The 21,984-nt window shown below is 30.7% G+C and overlaps 2 protein-coding genes across 2 annotated transcripts; one reads left to right on the top strand and one right to left on the bottom strand.

Moving 5' to 3' along the window:
* Window positions 1-551: 551 nt before the first annotated feature.
* Window positions 552-8,552, bottom strand: LOC143069385 (uncharacterized). Its single transcript, XM_076243995.1, has 2 exons — window positions 8,375-8,552; window positions 552-3,572 (listed from the first exon to the last, which is right to left on the bottom strand). Exons 1-2 carry the CDS (start codon window positions 8,445-8,447, stop codon window positions 2,194-2,196), a joined length of 1,452 nt encoding a protein of 483 aa, XP_076100110.1. The 5' UTR covers window positions 8,448-8,552; the 3' UTR covers window positions 552-2,193.
* LOC143069387 (zinc finger FYVE domain-containing protein 21-like) lies at window positions 8,551-17,567 on the top strand. Its single transcript, XM_076243996.1, has 7 exons — window positions 8,551-8,706; window positions 9,601-9,654; window positions 10,510-10,678; window positions 11,492-11,570; window positions 11,812-11,909; window positions 12,861-12,991; window positions 14,117-17,567. Exons 1-7 carry the CDS (start codon window positions 8,587-8,589, stop codon window positions 14,159-14,161), a joined length of 696 nt encoding a protein of 231 aa, XP_076100111.1. The 5' UTR covers window positions 8,551-8,586; the 3' UTR covers window positions 14,162-17,567.
* Window positions 17,568-21,984: the final 4,417 nt, after the last annotated feature.

Genomic DNA, 21,984 nt, shown 5'->3' with positions numbered 1-21,984 from the left:
GGGGAGTTAAATCTAATTTTATAAACAAATGTACAGTTAATTTACCTCTTTTGATATATATAGCCTAGGTCAACAAATGTGTGTACTACAAGTAAAATGACCCAAACAGTGTTTTTTCTTTTCTTAAAAGTATAATATAAATCTTCTCATGTTTCATTTAAACTATCTTTTAATTAGTTCTCCATCTATTCACATAAAATTTAAATGTTTCCATGTATAATTCTGACAAATCTGAACATTTTGCACAATTCTAAGCTTGAAAAAAGCTCTGTGATTCATAATTTATCTTATATATTTGAAAATAGAATGATATAACCTACAAACAAAGTATGCAAAAAAACTTATTTTCTAAATTTCTACCTCCTCTCTACCATAAATCTTGATGGAAAAACATTAACTATTAAATGTATCTAAGCCTGAGTAAGATTAATCTAAAGATTAGAGAAATTACAAAAAATGTATAAGCTAAAAAAAGAACTAAACATTTGGTAATACAAATATCTACAAAATAAAATGCTATAACGAATGAATATTCTCTTATGAGTATGAAATTCAAGTCGCTAATGTACTACCAGTGTTCTCCCCAGTTTGTTTTAGCGTCGCGGTACCGCGATGTTATATTTTTTAAGTCGCTAATGTACTAACTACATGTACATGTATATATCAGAAGCTTAAAGCACAACTTTAAAAAAGCATTGTTCTGATTAATTGGTTGCAATACATTGTACAAAACGAAGATGGTAGCTTACAGAATTCAAACTTATAAAATAAATAAGAGCATTTTAGATTAAATCTCAAAATGTTTGTTAAACACAAAAAATAACAAATTAAATAATCATAGCTAGGAGTTGGTTTATTTATTTAGGCTGTGGCTGTATTTTGTCTCAATAAAATTAAGTTTTTTATAATAAAGTTCTATATACACTGTATATCAAATAGGCACATAATAAAGGAAATGCATGAAATAAAAAAAAATATTAATGAATGTGACAGGATTTTAAGTGATATGGCCTCATACCAAGATTTTTGAATGTGCACACAATCATCAATAATTATAAATAAAATAATTTTGGATTTCCTGGATCAAGACAAACTGCAAATTCATAGTTATAGAAAAATATTTTGCTTTGTTAGGAGTAAGCAACACAATCTTTATGTTTGATTACTTTGAGAGGAAAAAGGGAAGTAACTCTTTTTGTGATAAAGGATTATCTACCTTAGAAAAAAATATTATTTGTAGGATACTAATTTTGTAGATTTTATAAGTCATGTTTAATAGTAGAGACAAACCACAATCTAATTAAAATTATATCCTTTAATTGCTCCTGTTCTGATATGTCGCGCCTTGATGCGCGACATATCAGAACAGGAGCAATTAAAGGATTTAATTTTAATTAGATTGAGACAAACCACAAATTCAATTTCTAAACTAGATACAGTATTTGAAGTTGCATGAATAAGAACAGATCATCAACTGAAAAAAAATAAATCTGCAGTTATTTATTTTTTTAGCAATGTTTCATTTCTTATGATCATTGAATGAACAAATATTTTCTTCCGATTCATTTAATTTACATCAATACATCAAAAAATATGTGTCGGAATAAATTCAAAACTTTATTTGTGAATCTTATCTGTAGATACTTTTCGGACATAAGTGCCAAATATTCAGGACAATGAAAATAAAGTTAAATGTGAAGATATTTTAATTTAGAAGGAATGGTATGATTGAGGAAAAATGCTGCAAATAAACTTTAAAAGTATTACACTTTTGATTCAAAACACAGACAATAATATAAATCGAAATCTGATATCAAAAGATCAAATTAAAATTTAGTTTCAACTTTTGATGAAAGTCTCATCCAAAAACATTCATTTTCCCTACTTCCCTATCACAAAGATCCCCTAAAACTAAACCTGGATTCTTTAAATTGCCATGCTAGCGTGTAAAGTTATGATTCCTATTTATTCAACAAATCATCCATTAAATAACACTGGCCCTTTGATATTTTGTCTTGGCTACTGCCTTTGTCCCAAAACCCAGCTATAAAATAGGCATCTGGAAAAAGAGTCAAATTTTGTTACAGCGCATCTTGTATAATACCATATTTGGAATGTTATCTTTCTGTAAACTTTTTTGAGGAATTTTCCAGAAATAGCTTTAAAGTCTTCCCAACATAACTTATAAATAATCTAGTCCTCATCATCTATGTTGGTTAGCATACAGTACTCAGTATCTGACTTTTTATCTTTTTCCTTTTCTGAGCCTCTAAAGAATTTGCGATTGTACAAAGACAGTGCTACGATTAACAAAATCAATCCACATAGACCAAATATTATCATAAATACATTGCTGGTAGTAGGATATTTCCCATAAACCACTTCCTTGTGTACATCTATTTCCCACAGGTCGCTAAGCAACCCATCTTTTCCATTTGTATCATGTCCAAAGCCTCCGAAAATGTGATGAAAATTGTGGTACCTATTGAAAGACATAAATCCTGTTCTACTTCCTGGATAACTTTCTGAGCTGGACTCGCCATATTTTCCACCCGTGTTTCCATACTTGTTGCCACCCATCCATGACCACATTTTGAAAACAAATTCATACCGCCATAAATCATTTAATAATCTTCCTGGTTTGAAAACTGTGACAGATTCAGCTGTGGAATCAGATCCATCTCCACCAAACATCCATAGATTTCCATTAGTATCCACCCACCCTGTAGCCTTGACCCGACATCCAGGCCAGTTGTCTTTACTGGCAACTTGGAAATGACCATAACTGCCATGATGACATACATTGTCATTACCACCTATCTTTGTCCAAGAATCTTTTCCAATATCATAACTCCAGAGATCATTAGCATATTTTCCATCGACATATGTCTCACCAGAATCTATGACAGCTGTATCGCCCCCAAACAAATATAAAGACCCTTGATGAAAAGTTGTTGCCCCACTACGAGGTTTGGGATATGAAACAATAGTTTGACCAAAACTATTTGATGGATATTTTTTGGAGCTTTCCATTTCACTCCATTTTTGGTTAACTAAAGAAAAAGACCACATGTCATGTAATGCTTTGTGTTCTGCATTTCTTCCCCCAAATATTATTAGCTTAGTGCTTGTGCACCAACTTGACTGGTGCCCTCGTTCTGGTGGATGGCTGCTTGTTGAGCTATTGCCTGACAATGTAAGTTCTTCCCATGAATTGTCTACTAAATTGTAAATCCAAGTATCATCAAGTTTATTACCATCTTGATCAATACCGCCAAAAATAACAATCATTCTTGATGGTATGCCACATATTGAAGGTGAGTGACGGGATGATGGTTTATTTTTAGAAACTGGTTTTAAAATACTCCAGTGAAATGTATTGACATCCAGTACCCATAAATCATTGGTGAGAGTAAATTCCTTTGATACACTGTTGTAGGACCATCCACCAAACAGATAAGACTTTGAGTTATCATCAAACCACAATCCACCTTCCGCTCGGGATCCTGGGGACATCTCTGTTGTTGAGACATTTGCTGTCTTTTCACCACCATGCCATACAATATCTATATCTACAAGATTAAAAAAATATGTTGTCTACTAAATTGTAATTTGATAACCAGCTATAACATGTTTTGTTTGGTAAAATGTACCAGTAATTGCAAATTTAAAGCTTGTAAGCAGATTTGAGCAAAACCACAAAATTACATATCAATGAAAATATAATTGTTCATAATTCCACGAAAATTGGACGGTATCCACAAAAAATAAGGAATCCACATGACTTTGTACAGTACCTATATTAATAACAATAATTTTAGAATAAGTTTTTTTTAATATGAACCAAACAGAATGATCAGAATCTCTTCTTGAAACAATTTGTTCTGAATGTTACCTTATGGTGCAATATTTTCTGGCATTTTTTGTTAGACCCTTAATGTTTTTGTGTTTAACTGAGATCTGATCTAAACTGAAATGTGATTGGCAAGTTAAATTGAAACAAAAGAAGCATACATCTCATTATTGATTAAGGAAAAACCATTTAATATAAAACCAGATGCTCTGCAGGGCACAGCTTTATACGACCGCAGAGTTTGAACCCTGAACATTGGGGCAAGTATGGACACAACATTCAAGCTTGATACAGTTCTGAATTTGGATTGTGATTAAATAGTTGACACAACACAGGTTTCTGACACATAATGAATGTGGTTCAATTTTGGACCCTTTAGACCTCAATGTGGACCAATCTGATAACCAGGCCCAAACATAAAAAATCTAAATACATGGTTAGATTAAGAATATATCAAAGAACCCCATATTACAATTTTTGTTGAAATCAAACAAAGTTTAATTTTGGACCTCAATTTGGACCAACTTCAAAAACTAGGCCTATAATCAAAAATCTAAATACAGGTTTGGATTCAGCATATCAAAGAACACTAAGAATTCAATTTTTGTTAAAATCAAACTTAGTTTAATTTTGGACCCTTTGGACCTTAATGTAGACCAATTTGAAAATGGGACCAAAAATTAAGAATCTACATAGTTAGATTCTGCATATCAAAGAACCCCAATTATTCATTTTTTGATGAATTCAAACAAAGTTTAATTTTGGACCCTTTCAACCTTTGGGCCCCTTATTCCTAAACTGTTGGGACCAAAACTTCCCAAATCAATCCCAACCTTTCTTTTATAGTCATAAACCATGTGTTTAAATTTCATAGATTTCTATTTACTTATCAGTGGTCTCGTTAGCCCAAAATAGAAGGGCGCCGCGCCCTGTGTGTCCTAAGCCGCGCCCTGTGTGCCCTCAGCCGCGCCCTATGTGCCCTCAGCCGCGCCCTGTGTGCCCTGACGCCGTTTTCTGAAAAACCCTTGTGCCGTTTTGGTAAAATTGCCTTTTGTTTCATCGATTTCTTATCAGAAGTTAAATTACATATATGACACCTGGTGATTGCCCCCAGATAACGCGGTTAATCATGTCATTACAATCAATAATTGTGGATAAGACTTCAAAGGTGTTAATTACTAGGTAATTTAATTAAGACAATGTACCTTTTTGTCATAAATATGATGAATGTGTCGGCATTTTCTTTTCGATCTCCAAGTCACAATGGAAGAGTGTATGAATGAAGACTTTCAGTTTCATGAATTTAGAATTGAACTGAAGTAATCAACTTTGCCTTCACAGAAACATCGTCCATCTCAACTTGTGAGCGACAAGCAGACGTAAACATGTTGGAAATTAATTTTGGAGTTACTTCCCCTGAAAAAGCTTATTACAAAATTGTGCTCCTAAAATATTATCTAGCACTAAAAATAGGAAAAAATAACCAAATGAATACAAAATTATATAAGAATGTTACCTTAAGGATACTAACTGTCTTTGAACATACAAAAAAAAAGTATAGTATACTTAAGTTATGGAGCGAAAACCAAGAAAATGCTTATTTGGGCCACTTTTTGGCCCCTAATTCCTAAACTGTTGGGACCTCAACTCCCAAAATCAATCCAACCCTTCCTTTTGAGTTCATAAACCTTGTGTTTAAATTTCATTGATTTCTATTTACTTATACTAAAGTTATTTTGCGAAAACCAAGAATAATGCTTATTTGTGCCCTTTTTTGGCCCCTAATTCTAAAACTGTTGGGACCAAAACTCCCAAAATCAATCCCAACCTTCCTTTAATGGTCATAAACCTTGTGTCAAAATTTCAGAGATTTCTATTTACTTATACTAAAGTTATATTGCTAAAACCAAAAGTCTTCAGACGACGACGACGACGCCAACGTGATACCAATATACGACCAAAAATTTTTCAATTTGTGCGGTCGTATAAAAAAATATATATACAGTCATAATGATATATAAAAAAATAAGGTTTCACGTAATCAGTATGGGTCCAGTGACTATATCATCCATGCCATCTTTGATAAAAAAATTAAAAAAAAAAACATCTGACAATGCTAAACCTAGGAGGACATGTACTTTACAGTTAATGTTTTGAATAAATATTAATACTTTCAATATAATTTACTTCAATTTTTGTTTTTAAAAGAATTGAAAATATACATGTATTAATAACAAGAGTGCACACACTGAAATGTCTCGCCTTCTTTACTAATCATTGATCCTAAGTATAAAGCTTTATTACAACTGTCACATAAACTTAACATTAACCAAGATAGCTAAACAAAGACCAAAGAACCATGAAAATGAGGTCAAGGTCAGATGAACCATGCCAGGCAGACATGTACAGCTAACAAAGCTTCCATACAACAAATATAGTTGAGTTGAAAATGACCTATTACTTATAGTTTAAGAAAAATAGACCAAAACACAAAAACTTAACACTGTGCAATGAACCGTGCAATTGAGGTCATGGTCAAATAAACCTGCGGGACTGACATATAGATCATAATATATTTCCATACACCAAATATAGTTGACCTTTGGCATATTATATTAGATAAAAAGACCAAAACTTAAAAACTTAACTTTGACCACTGAACCATGAAAATGAGGTCAAGGTCAGATGACATCTGCCCGCTAGACATGTACACCTTACAATCATTCCATACAACAAATATAGTAGACCTATTGCATAAAGTATGAGAAAAACAGACCAAAACACAAAAACTTGACTATAACCACTGATTCACTGAACCATGAAAATGAGGTCAAGGTCAGATGACACCTGCCAGTTGGACATGTACACCTTCCAGTCCTTCTATACACCAAATATACTAGCCCTATTGCTTATAGTATCTGAGATATGGACTTGACCACCAAAACTTAACCTTGTTCACTGATCCATGAAATGAGGTCGAGGTCAAGTGAAAACTGTCTGACTGGCATGAGGACCTTGCAAGGTACGCACATATCAAATATAGTTATCCTATTACTTATAATAAGAGAGAATTCAACATTACAAAAATTCTGAACTTTTTTTTCAAGTGGTCACTGAACCATGAAAATGAGGTCAAGGACATTGGACATGTGACTGACAGAAACTTCGTAACATGAGGCATCTATATACAAAGTATGAAGCATCCAGGTCTTTCACCTTCTAAAATATAAACCTTTTAAGAAGTTAGCTAACGCCGCCGCTGTAGCCGCCGCCACCGGATCACTATCCCTATGTCGAGCTTTCTGCAACAAAAGTTGCAGGCTCGACAATAAATCAACTATTTTATACATGCATTTTTTTTATTCAACATTTATTCTTATAAGTCAACTAGTACTTGAATAAAAATAGAACCCGTAAAAGCAACCCTGAAAGAAAAGTCAATATGATATTCATGGGTTTTAATTTCGTTAAAAAATATTTTTGCATTTATCAACCATATCGTCATGATCGTTGCCACATGTCTGTCTTTTTTCAGCTCAAAGATTTTGATGTGTTTGAAACCACACCTTTCTAATTTCATACATCTTATCGATACTTGTCTACCATTACTGGACATCACAAAGGTTACTGTAAAATTTTGATGTAACAATAGAAAATGTCTGATGCTACAAAGGTGACAATGGAAAAGCAATTGTTGTAGGCCCTCAAAATTTCAAGCATTGCAGATTCTTGGGTCAACCTGTACAGATTTCCAAATACATGTAGCAATAAGGTGTATCAAAAAAGTACTGTATCACAAACAGGCATGAAGTAGTTGAAGTACTAGAACAGTCTAAAACATGCATGATACACCTTATTGGTATTTTGGAATCTGTCCTGCTTGAACTATTGACACTATACATTAATCACTTTTCCATTGTGGCGTCAAGAATTTTGTATTATAAGGTCAACATTTTATCGGAACCTTTGTGATGTCCAGTAATGGAGGACACAGCGATAAGGTGTATGAGGGTAGTAATGCCCTTTACTGTCAGGCGTCAAATGGTCATTTTCGGCTACCATTAACCTCAAATTGGATAGAATTTTAGCTTGATTCGTCAAAATATCCTTGGCGTGATTCGTCAGGGTCTCAATTAATTATTGTAACTGTCATTTTGGGAAAAATATTAAAATGATTCATCAAAACCAATCGATTTTTATATCGTCTATTTAAAAGTGTACATTTTATCATCATGTACCAAAAATTACCGTTAACGTCATTAGGCAAAATTTTTTACCGTTATTCGTCATAAAAGTACCCCCATTTATACCACCCTCGTGTATGAGAGTATACTCATCGCTGATGAGCGATTTATTTTTCTTTGAACCTAAAACAATTGCAGAGTTTATTAGGAATTATTTTTGACCATCATTTTCTCATGGATCATGTACATACTAAGTTATAAATTGAAAACTATCCTAATTATTGACCTTGTTTTTAATATTTTGTTTTTTATTTTAAAATCTGAGATTTGCTGTTACCTGCTGTTTGGATACTGGGTGTAAGGATGGCTATAGTGATGAGTAATTTCATGTTGTTCATCTTATAGATCATCTGTCAGTTATTCTAAAAGTAGAAAGAAGAACTTCAAAATATCTGTTTTGGTTGGCAGTGTAAACATTATAATTTGCGTAGTTTGCAAGGTAAAAGTCCGAGGACGAAGTCTACACAAATGACATTTCCGGCGTAAACAATGGCCGCCCCTGAAAAGAAACTTGTTCGATCTAAAAGTGGTCTTCGTATGGTGACAGTCGACGACGACGAAACTAGTCCTTTTCTTTTGATGGAACCACCGTGGGTCCCTGATAATGAGGTAAACAGCATTGTTTGGCATTCCATTTTTTACTGACTAATTGTTGTTGAAATTCTGTTCCTGTAACATGATAGTCATTGATACACCTCTCAGTCTCATCATTAACACAAGCCCACAGTTAAGGGGGTTAAAGTTTTCATAAGGACTTGACAACAGGTCAGATATTTTTTTGAATAAAGTGGGTTCGTGGCCTAGTGGTTGAGATCAATGGCTATAGTGCTGATGGTCACAAGTTTGATTCAAACTCTGGGCGCTAAAAATATCAGTACATGAGAAGATTTTCGCTATTTGTCCGCCATTACTGGCCATCATGCAGGTTCCTGTAAAATTTTGACGTCATAACACAAAATATCTGAAGCCACAATGAAAAAGTGATTGATGTATGACGTCAATAGTTCAAGCCAGACAGATTCTCGGGTCAGCTGGGAATAGCGATAAGGTGTATTAACTGGCTGTAAGTCTAGCCCTTGATATTTTATACTTTAGCAAGTTTTACTTTCCAAATTTGATTACAATGATACTCTTTAATTATCTGTTAAATGTACATGTACATGGTTTAACTTTTTTTAAAATTGTTACTTGGATGGAGAGTTGTCTCATTGGCACTCATACCACATCTTCCTATATCTATTCATATTTACTAGATTCAGATTCTGTCACTTTAACATATTTCTTTACTTTTTGGTTATGGGCTACTTTCAGATTAGTGCACTTTCCCATTAGTTTCCTACATTTGTACATGTACATTAATCCTATATACATTGAATTGTATTAAAAAGTATTTTTAAGAGCACTATATATAATTTTTAAAGGTAAACTCTGTATGGTATGTAAGTTGTCTTATTTTTCTGTTGAAAACATGTATCATATATTATTTAATTGTGTCTCTTTCAGTGTGATTGTTGTCAGAGTTGTAGAGGGAAGTTTGATTTCCTCAGGAGAAGAAAGGTGGGTTGGAAGAAAAAATAAACATTTTTTTTTTAAATAAAACCATCAGATGTTTGTGCTGATTTTACAGAAAGTTTCAATTGCTTTTCAATGGAAGAATTATTTTTGATGTAAAATCATTTCTTTGAATTAAAAATTCTTTTGTCAGATATTAATTGTAATTATGAATTATCTTTTGAATCAATATAATATAGGGATATAAGAAGATGTGGTATGATTGCCAATGAGACAAATCCCTATCCAAATCACAATTTGTAAAAGAAAAACCATTATAGGTCTAATTACAGTCAACAAAGAGCCTTGCTGACACCAAACAGCAAGCTATGAAGGGTTCCAAAAATGACTTGTGTAAAACCACTAAAAAGGGAAAACCAATTGTCTTATCTATATAAGAAACCAGAAACACTTATATGAAACACATCAACAGATGACATTTACTGAACATTATGGTTCATTTTATTGTATCCACTTTTGGGGAAAACATACATACAAAATTCACAATGTAAAAACTTACAATATGTCTTTATGCAAGAGACACTGCTCCTTCAAGTTCAAGAAATGGAATATAACAGGAAATAAACATTTTGATATATGTATTTGAATACTTACTTATTATATGCATAGTCACTTAATAACTTACAGTAAGTGATAGGAAATTGGTTAATGTCTTTTTTTTTAACTAAATTTTTGATGACTTGCTGCTATAAACATGACCATCTATATTTCCTTCTTTTTTAACCAAATTTATTACCACTTATTTTAATACAAATTCAAGTGAATGTAATCTATGAAGAGATATGCAATTAGTTTTTATGCATTTGATGTTTTAGAAATATGTGTTATATCTTTTTTCAGCATCACTGTAGAAGATGTGGGCGGTGTTTTTGCGATAATTGTTGCAAAACAAAAGTAGCTCTACCAAGAATGTGCTTCATTGATCCTGTACGACATTGTGCAACATGTGCAGATACCACAAAGAAAGAAAATGAATTCTTCGATAAACATGTGAAAACTCTTGTCAATGGTATGTAAAGTCAAACTGATATTTCTTTTTTATTCTGTGCATATAATGTTCAAGAACCGAGATGATTTTATTCTCTGTAAATAAGAATTTGTTCATTCAAATTTTCAAATTATACATAGTGTTTTGTTTACCTGTATGGCCATTTTGGCTTTTATTTGCATGGAGCTAAATCATCGCTGCAAGAAATTTCATGCATTGGCTAATGGTCATTTTCTAAGCAAGGCAATGCATAAATATGAAATAGGAGGACATTTATATTAAGTCAAAAAGTGGTTCTGATTCAGGGGAAAGTACTCTCATTATATTAAAAAAAATATACTGTTAATAGATGTTAGTGAATAACTCAACAAAGAATTGAATTTTGATACTGTGAAACTTGTCTTCCAAGAACTTTCAAATCAGGTTAAACATTATACTGATAATTATATTAAGTAATTTGAACCTTGAAAACTAAATACTAATAATCAGCATTCAGAACAACAGTTTACTTTGTAAACTAAATACACTGTCGAAAATAGATTTCACTGTATGACTATTCATAACCTTAATATAAAGAGCACATTCATCTTCAAAAGGTTTTGTCAAGATAGATATCACTGTATTATTATTGGTAGCTAGAACATTCATCTTCAAAAGGTTCTGTCAAGATAGATTTCGCTGTATTATTATTGGTAGCTAGAACATTCAGCTGAAAAATGTCAAAAATTAAATAGGTCTCATCTAATTATATATAACGCCCTTCTCCAATTTCTTTGTAAACTTAGATATTTTTTTTAGTTGGTTGTATGTATGTAAATATTTATGTCGTTATAGGCGGACAATTCATGTTGTCAGGAAAGGACCAATCAGACATCGAATCACAGTTTCTGTGTAAATTATCATCTGATCACAGGTATTAGGAAAAATAATTGGTTATTTTATGATTTATATGATACTAAATGTAACTAATTTTATAGAATAGAATAGAAAATGTCTCAATTTTTGTAAATTTCTCATTATTTAAAAGATAGCCAGGGGTACCAAAAAATAGAAAATAATTTAATAATTACAAATGGGTGCAAGATTTCTGCATACATGTATTAATCATATTCAACTACATATATTTTCTATTCTATTTCTACCTTTTTTTTCAGATTTTTAAATTTTGAAGCAGAGAGTGATAAATATGAGTCCATTCAAGTGTCTAACTTGGAGTCCTTACAGATCATGGCCAACAGTAGAGATGATGAAGGTATGTCTTTGACCTTTTACTCTTTAAAGTGAACACAAATATGTTTATGAATTAAAAATCCACAGTTGACACACTCAAACACTTTTCATATTGCAAATAAAAGAAGATGTGGGGTATACATCAATGAAGACAGCAACCCAATGACACAAAAAACAAAAAGACAACAAGAAGATGTTGTTGAACAGTTCAAAACAGTTAGTTTTTGTTTCATTGCTCAATGTTGCCATTTTGAATACAATATACAATTGCAGAGATATATGTAAAGACTATGTAGACAAATGTAAACAAGCGACTGTAGTATAATTAGTTATACTTAATTCCCTGTAACTGTACAGATGAAAACATATAAAGGGAAATAACTCTAAAAACTTTGCTTCCAATAAGATTCTCACTTCTATAATATTATTTAACTCGTCAAAATGTTCAATTTACATTCTGTATTAAGTGAATATTGAAACTGATTGTTTTGTAAAATTAGCAGGTGAGTAAATGAAATTTAAAAGAACACACAAACAAATTGTAGAATTGTTTAAAAAATATTTAAATGAGTGTAGTACAAAATGTTGATTTTAAACAACAATTTGGTTTTATTTGTTTATGCTGCTTTTTGTAGATGATAATGGTGAGATTGATGTTGTTGATGTGTTTTACTTGTTGTAATGAACTCTTATTTTGGACTTATTCTGATGAAAACAAATAAAAAACAGAACCAATTTTTTTTTAACAATGTTTATAAAGATTTATTATCGAAGTTTAGCATTTCTTTATAAAGCTATCACATGATATGTGTTTATCTGGTAGAATAATCGATAAGTTCTATAATGTGAAAGTAATAATTTTGATATTTATATTGAATTTTAATAATCCTGTATTCACACTATTCATTTCAATAACTTTTCAGGTTGTTGCTTGTTATTTTACATTGTTTTAAAGCTCAATTGAAAATTTCAGGAAACACACTTGCCACTGGTCTTGCATTGAAATATAAAAATAGCAATGATGTAATGACAATGGTAAAGATGGTTGTCACAACAGGGGCCAATAAGAAACAAGCACAGATATGGATAGCTGCTATGCAAAAGGTATTTAGAACCAAAGAGTAATATCCGCTTAATGATTCTGTAATAAGAATTATGGTACTATTAAACTGTTTAGTGTTGATTGGTCAGACCAATCACCAACACCTGAATCCACAGAAAAAAAAAGATGTACAAACAAAGATAAACAACAACGGACAAGATTATCTAAGTTTACTGTATTAGTTCCCTACTGTCCAAGTCGAAAGGGGACTTTGAGTTTGCATTGTTTGTCTGTCCATCTGTATGTTTGTCTGTCCATCTGTCATTCCGGCAAATCAGTTTTCCAGACTTTTTTCTTCATGTTTAAAGGTGTTGACTTGATAATTGTTGTATTTTGTTATCATGACAAGTTACAGGTCAAATTTGATTTTCAGGATTTTAGCTTTTCTCCTTGTTCAGTTAAAGCCCTTTCCATAAAATGAAATATATAATGAAATACTAATTAACTACCAAATTTCTGTTCAAAGGGAAATAATTCATTTTTTAACTTTCTCTAGAATTAAATTTTTAATGGAAAACTTATTAATTACTAGATTTCTGTTCATAGAGAAATAACTCTCTTTTTAAAAATATTTGTAAAAGACATTGCATTAAGATAAATGACATTTTGGATTTTTTCCCATTTTCTTTATTAAACTGTTTAAAGAATCTAGTGGTAATGTTTGTTTGTTAATTTATGTAGTTTACACCATGACAAGTAATCAAGTTAGAATTTTGTTCCATTAGAATGAATTTTAAACCCGTAAGGGACTATGTATTGTCATGAAATACTCACAGAGTGCTTGTTCAATTAAATTTATTATTTGTATACATACTTTAAAGCACACAAAGAATGGAGATAACCTACTAAAACCAAAAATTCAAAAGATTACAACACCATTTGAAAGAAAAAATATGATTTATCTTTTTATACCATAAACAGTGGTATTGGATATGAAATGTTGTTTTCTTCATTTTATTATAAGGCTTGCAAATATACATTTTTTGCAAGCACATATGAATTTGTTGTTTTTACAATAATAGAATACAAAAATGTTGTGGGCACATGGCTGGGACCGCTTCACAACTTAAAAAGTAACATTAACATGAGCTGAAGTGACTTGATTTTTACAACTTTTTCTTTTTCAGGCATTTAAAATGGTGTATGAAGGTAGACAGACACTGAGGGCATAATGAAAAAAAACATTTTCCTTCTTCTGTTATTGTTTATGAAAACTTTGAGAAACGTTGCAATTTTAAGAATTGAATTAACTCTTAATTCAGCACCTCAGTCTGATGATGGAGATATATTTTCTGTTTTTGAATTGTATTTGAGTGCTAATGTCAGATTACTGATAACAAATTGCAGATAAAACTTAAATAAGTCCAGTTTGCACTGATAAAAAATTCATTGGAAATTACAAAAAAAATTAATTTTGATTTTAATGGTATGAGATATTGATAGTGTTTACTTGCAGAAAGAATAAAGAAGATATTTAAATGACGGTGAAGTCTTTATTTTTTTTTTGTTTTTTTTTTTGAAGTTTTGGCTAAAACCATGCAATTAAGATTAAGTTTTTATGCAAGGTCTCTGTTCGTCTAAGGTGCTGAATTTGACAGTAATCATTTAGTTCATTTTAAAGTTATTTTTTTAAGTAATTCAAATGTGATATTGTGTGTACATAAATCAGCATCACAGTTGTTGTATTTTTGAGGTATTTGAAGGGCATTGTTACTTAGTTTTAGCATTAGTAAATGTAAAGGTTTAATGAAGAGAAAGTGACATTGGGAACAGAATATATACAACATGCTAGAAATATTTTGCCAAGAAATTGATTTAAAAGCCCAAATATTGAAAAAAATGTTTTATATCATTGTTCATGTATAACTTAATTAATTATAGATTTATTATAAATTGATTATGATATCGACTTTTTATAGCAATATAGCGTTTAATTATCAGGCATCAATGTTATTTGAATAGAAAAAGGTCAAAAATCAATGTATAAAGCTTAGACTATGTTATCTTTATTTTTATTTGACTGTTATTAATTTAATGGTGTTATTGTATTAATCACAGATGGTGGTCTGAGACCTTCACTGATAGTCAAGATTGTTGACCATCCCTGTATTACTACAGTCTAGAATTGTCTTGTCTATTCTTAAATATTTTGTTTTGTTTAAGAAAAAAATGCTTATTAAGTTATGTAGTTTTCCCTGAAAATTTTAAGGGAAATTCAAGCAGTTTCTGTTTTGACTTTCCATTCAAAATAAATTTCATTATTATACCTACCATTATGTGCAGTTTAAGTTTGAAAAGTCTGTTACAGCAATCATACAACAGTATTATGCCCTAGTATTGTCTACTAGTGTTAAAATAGTTTATAGATGATACATTGTAACTTCAGATGTCTTTGGAATATAATTTTGGAGCATTTCTGTTATCCTTCACACATATTTTTTTTTGTACAACAATGCAAGTTTGATTGTAGTTTTGTTGGTACCAATGTACCTTTTTGGGGTTCATCTGAGACATATTTTTATTTGTTCATTAGGATACAAATTGTGTCTGTGATAGTGAAAGTTATTATAAAATGAAAATAAAAATTGATTTGAAATATTAAGTTACATAAAGTCTAAAGAATTTTATCATACAAAATATTGGAATAAAAAAATTAATGATTTTACTAGAATAAGATCTGACAATCCATACTTTTGAGAAAAATAGCATAATTATATAGGCAGCAAAAAACACCCACTTGTTTTGTTTGAAAAAGGATAGAATAAAATAAAAGATTTTTTACAAATTTTAAAAGTAGTCTCAGCTGTAGGTGTGGATTAAGCCTTTAAACTCTCAGACACTATGTTATATGATAGTATACTGTCAACCCATTGTAACTGTTTGACAGTATTAAAGGCATTCAATCAGCCTTTGATTGCATCTTTCAAATCTTTATTGAGTCAATTAGTTTAACTGCACACATAGCATACTTACCATACTAAAACACTCTTCTGATTTCATAAATATAATCACATTGAAGCATCCTCATGATCAGGTTTTGGCAAACATATATATTCCCAAAAGATTAAGTATTTTATTCAGGGATATTGGTATACCTTGTTGTGCAATTTTATATGTAATGTAAAATAAATCTGTATGATAATTAGTGTTTGAAAAACAATGTACAAATTCATAATTTGTTTAGGCTGGAATTATATATGCTTAATTGATGTTCAATTATTTCACACTTTGTTCTTTTTGTAAAACAAATTTTAAGACATAAAATATAAAATATATCACATGCAACTTCAGTTCAGTGAATTTTTTATTACGAAGCTGACATTGTTTAATAGTGTTGTAAAAAGCGTTTTGAGTAGGGAGAGACTCAGAGAAGTGCATGTGCACATAAGGAATATACAAAGAATCATTTGATTGATATATGTATTGTTGTCATTTTATCAATGCTTGCCATAGTGATAAAGATTTTTTAAGATTTTTTATATTGTTTAATAGTTTATTATGTTCTTAAACTGTTTTTGTTGTTGAATATTGTTGAATGGAAAAATTCAGTAGATGAATATGATTTTGTATATAAAGAAAGTATGAAGTTTTATTTTAACAGAGTTAAAAGGTGCACAATATGGTTGGTGAGAGTTGGTTGTTTTTAAACTGTTATATTGAAAAAAATTAAACATTTTACCTAATTATAAATAACGGCAAATGTTGACTATAATAATAGCTAAATATTCTCATTCATTGGTATAAAGTACCAACTCAAGCACTATATTGCAATTCTGTTATTGTTCTGTTCATTGTATCAGTTGTGGATGGCACTTTTCTAGATGTTACATAATAGAGAACTACACACAATTGCATTGACAAATAATGCATTTTTAAAGTAAAGTTACCTTTTATTAAGTTTTATTCTGTTATATGGGAGATAATCCAATTTGAATAGTGTTTCTTCTCCAATTTCAAATGTATTTTACGTTTGAACGTTACCATATGTTTAAGTTAAGTCACCTGTGTGTTTTTTTCTGTATCAGCTGAGCCTGTACAAGTAAAGCATGAGGACATATGCAAAACTTCTGGATTGGTCATTTGATATAAAATGATCCATAACTGTCTTGCACAAGGTTATTTTTGTTTAATGAATAAAAATGATTTTTCACTAGCATTTACTAAGGAAATAATTTGTTTGTTTTATAATTTCTTCTATTTTTTTTAGAACAAGGACCTGTTATCAATAACAGGGTATAAGTTATTAAAGAAAATAAATTAAACGGCAGACTATTTATAAACACGGTTATAAATCTTTCATTATATTATTTTGTTAGTGAAAATGTGCATACTCATTCTTTAGGTAATTGGAATAGATAAATAATTCAAATCTGAATGAATATAAATTGATTGATATGTTAGAAACAAAATGTGTTGACTAGCAATATAGATTTTTACATATTTAGTATTGATTTAGTTATAGGTTATGTACATGATATAATTAACAAATGACACATTGTATGTTAGCTGCTTTGTTTTATAGTGCTTTAAATTAGTGCTTTGTAAAATATATATACTATTAAAATTATAAAAGATTTCTTGTTTACTGTTAAGAATCTATTTTTATCAACAACAATGTGGAAGCCCTTAAAGGGAAACTTTGCAAAAAAATCAAAAATTGATATTATGTCCATTCTATATAGAAATGATCAAATTTATAGATATTAAAGTTTTATTCCGCTAGATAAGAGATCACCATCAATTTTAAATTTAGAGTAACAATTCTCTGCGTTCCGCCATTTTGTCGTCTTCCCCGATGAAAAATCCCGATATGTCTATAAACCACAAAGGACCAAAACTACAGTAACCGATGTAGTCGTAATTGCGTGTCGATATCTTGTCAATCGTACGGTTGTTTTATCTGACAAACTAACTTGATACGGAAAATGTTCTTATTTTTTTTAAATAACCGCAGTCTGTTATTTTTAAACTGTTAATATTGGAATTAGTTAAAAAGTCAAAGTTTAAATCATAAATAAGTGTTTCGTGAAATCTGTTTTCGTAAATCTAATTCGTTTATAATTCTTTAAAGTAATAAATTTTATTCAAATAAATTCGGATCTTCCCTATCTGATCACCAGCATGACTAAAGGTATTACTCCCAAAGGTATTGTGAGGGGTGTGAGGTGACACGTCCAGGTATTCAAGCGATTTCCTGTCGGGCTTGCAAGTTCATGCATCGTTTCACTTCTGTAGGTATTGATCAGTGTACACGGCTGATAACTTATAACTCTCCATTTTGAACTATCAGGTGTATAATATACATCTCTGTCTTGCGTGTTCGAAAGTGATATAATATAGTAGTCATTACTAAACTCATACGCTTGTTTATAAATAACATTACTGGTGTAAAGAATATTATTTATAAAAATATAAATAATACCAAAAAAAAAAAAGATTTGATAAAATAAAAATCTATTTACATTTTTTTTTTCCAAGGTTTAATTTGGGAAAATGTAATATATACTCGTTGTCAATAGTAAAGGACAGATTGGAACATACCAGAAATATTGATTTAAAACAAATGTACGCACTTGTCGACGATTCATTCTACGCCTGGATAGAAAGTTACGGAGCTATATCGCAATTTAAAATATATACATGTATACATTAAACATAAGAAAGAAACATACATTTTGTGTAAATTGGGGTAACAGTTTTGTATATAGACTTGTCCACGAATGCCAACAGTATGTAATCATCGAATTCGATAGACTATTGTATACCAAAAGAAGAAGAAGAAGAAGAAGAAGAAGTAGAGGACCAATTTGATTTAAATACAGGTCGATCTAATAACTTGCTTCGGTTCATCGAAGTTATGAGCATGATAAAATCACAAATGTATATATATCAATTAGATCGTTCTCCAATAAAGGAAGAAATTCGACATCATCACAATTGTTCCGACATTCATGTAAAACATATGCAACTGGACGTACACTAATAAACCCCAAGGGATGTGAATATTTTCTAGGAAAACTTTTGAGTATTAAAGTTTCAAATTGATTTCGGGAATTATTTTCTTTGACAGCAATTTAAAGAATAAACGGCTTGTCCGCTTTAGGGGTATTCTTGCCAGTTGAACAGAATTATAATTACATTCAAAAATAGGGAAATTAAGATGACATTAAATTCGTTGTCTTTTTTTTTTTTTAACATCGTTGGTCAAATAGCTAAAGTATTATTTGTTGTGAGAAGAAGACTATTTTAATATAAGGACGCTCCCGATTATGAATAAATTTGGTTGACGTTTTTCACACCTGAAAATAAATTCTATTCGTAATTTTTCGATTCCATTCCAAGAGGATCCTTAAATTTCCTGTCAATTTTTTAAAACATCTTTTTTTTCAAATAGCTGAAGTATTCATGCATGCGTTGTGAGATTTAAAATATTTTGATGAGAACATTAATTCCTAAATAGGTAAATAAAGATCGCTTTGGATGGACTAAATTATATAATTGCAATCTGTTTGAAATATTAAAGGTTGACGATTTTAATTTAAAAAGGTACAATTTTTAGTTCATACACTCGTGTTTAGAAGGCTATTTTTATTTATAAATTTATTCAATTAAAATAATTCAGTATTTTATCGTTACAAAACTAATCAGAAGTCATAATTCATTTAAAAGTGAGCTTAATGCAAAATATATAAAAATATACAACAGCTATCCAGTTATTGTGCGACCTTATTTCTCCCGTAAATTCATTTTAATTCTTTTTCTTACATTTCTGTGTGTATAACTATAACTGACTCCCGTATATCATTCATACGAAATGTTGTTCACACCTGAAATGCTGAACCGTGACGCCTTAGTAGGTGTCACTGAATGAAGATCAAAAGATTAGAATTACATAATGCTAATCTTTTAATTACCTTGAGTTTAACTACGCATTCAACATTCACTAAGTGTCACAAATTAATACACATTTAATTTCCACAGTACAAGCATGTGAAAATGTTTTCTGGAATGAAGCAAAAAGTTCAGAATACAAACATGTATTTTTTAATACACTATCGATCGTGTCAGTTTCATATGTTTGTTTAAAGTGTTTGAAGAAAAAAAATCATAAAAATGTTCTATTGTATTATTTACTTTAATTACTTGAATTCGTACTTGAATCCTACAATTTAATTTAAAAAGTTGCATGGCTATCACTTACTTTTTTTGGGTTAATAGCTACACCAAAAGTCGTCGATGCGCTTTAAATAGCGTTATTAGATGGTTAACGAACAAGACTTAAATGAGATTAATTTCACTCCCGGCATGCCCAAAGACTTAAACTACGTCACATAAGTCAGGAAGTTTGATAAAATAAAATTAATAATTCCCAATTTTCTCCTTTATTACTTTTCATATCGAAATAAAACTTGGTGAATATGTTTTTTATGGTATTATGAACATAATAAGATGAAAAGTGAAAAATCGCGAATTATCCCTTTAAGTGGTATCCTTCTTCATTCATGAACAGGATTTGGACTGATAGTAATTCAACTTTATAGAAAATATTGTTGATCTCGGCGTGGGACATTTGCGCTTTTTCATAGGACATTTGTACTTTTTATTTTGGACACAATTGCGCTTCAAATCATAGGACATTTGCGCTTTTTAAAAATAGACATTTCCGCTTTTTACAAAGGAGCCTGTACATTTGCGCTTTTGCAATATTTGGTTTTAATGACTATCCTCCTCTTTTATCCGGTCTAAGAACCGTCAGGTTTGACCTTGAAGAGTTAAAGACATATTGTTCTTTATGATTAAAAATTTAAAATTGCTTCATAGCACATTGATATATGTTTTAAAGTTTATATACAGCTAAAAGTAAACATTTTAAAGACATAAAACATTTAGAGTCATCACAGGTCAGTTAAGCTTGATATCTGAAACCCAAGGAGTGAAAAAATTTAGCTCTTGTTATCTGTTCTGACTAGTATTTTGCCCACATTTTAAATAAATAATCAAGTTTTTCATTATCTAGAGGGCAGGTCACAGAATAGTCGTCCAACTGGTATGTACGGATAGATCATGTAGTGCAACATTGATCTTATACAAGAAGCTCCAATCAAACCTTTATTCGCATTTTTAAAACAGTAACTTCTATAAATAAATTGGCAGCTGATCACCTTGAGACAATACAACATTTCTTTATTCATAAATTAAAAGCAGTGTAAGGGAGGTAATTTGACCTTGACAATGTTGTATTTGAATAACCTCCCTTACACTGCTTTTAAATTATGTTTTGTACTGAGGTAATTGTCCATTAACCAGGACACCCTTGTTTTTTCACCTTTTTTGCCCGTAATTCCTAAACGGTTTGAGCCATAAGCCCCTTAAAGCCAATAATTACCATTCCTTTGTGGTAATGAAACTTGTGGTATATTTTCAGAGAGATCCAAACACCATACCACAAGTTATTGTCTGGAAACTAGAAAAATGCTTATTCAGGCACCTTTTTGGCCCTTAATTCTTAAACTGTTGGGACCATAACCCCAAAATCAATCCAAACCTTTCATATGTGGTCATTAACCTTGTGTTAAAATTTCATAGATTTCTATTCACTTATACTAAAGTTATTGTCAGGAAATCAAATGTCTTTAGAGGAGGAAGACGTGATACTAAAAAAGTACTGCAGAATTTGTTGTGGTCTTATAAAAATTGTCCACACATACTACACCACATCAAAAGCAACACCTATGTCTTGCTGTCTACTTTCATCACAGATGAGACAATTATACTCCTCAGAGATTGGTAAGACTGGCTTTTGTTGAAAATATCCACATCTTCATAAATACAATATACTGACTGGATTAATAAGAAGTTTGAAATTAAATAAAGGTACTTCATTAGTAACAATTCTTACACATATACAAATAGACCAGACCTCCAGCTCCATAGAAATTAATGTCTTATATCTCAAGCTCTTATGGAAATTTGTCCCATATAAGTGTAAACTCTT

The sequence above is a fragment of the Mytilus galloprovincialis genome, chromosome 3, assembly GCF_965363235.1.
Source record: "Mytilus galloprovincialis chromosome 3, xbMytGall1.hap1.1, whole genome shotgun sequence".
Classification (NCBI taxonomy): domain Eukaryota; kingdom Metazoa; phylum Mollusca; class Bivalvia; order Mytilida; family Mytilidae; genus Mytilus; species Mytilus galloprovincialis.
Note: the sequence above shows the minus strand (reverse complement) of the source record. Positions and strands in the feature narration are given on the sequence as shown.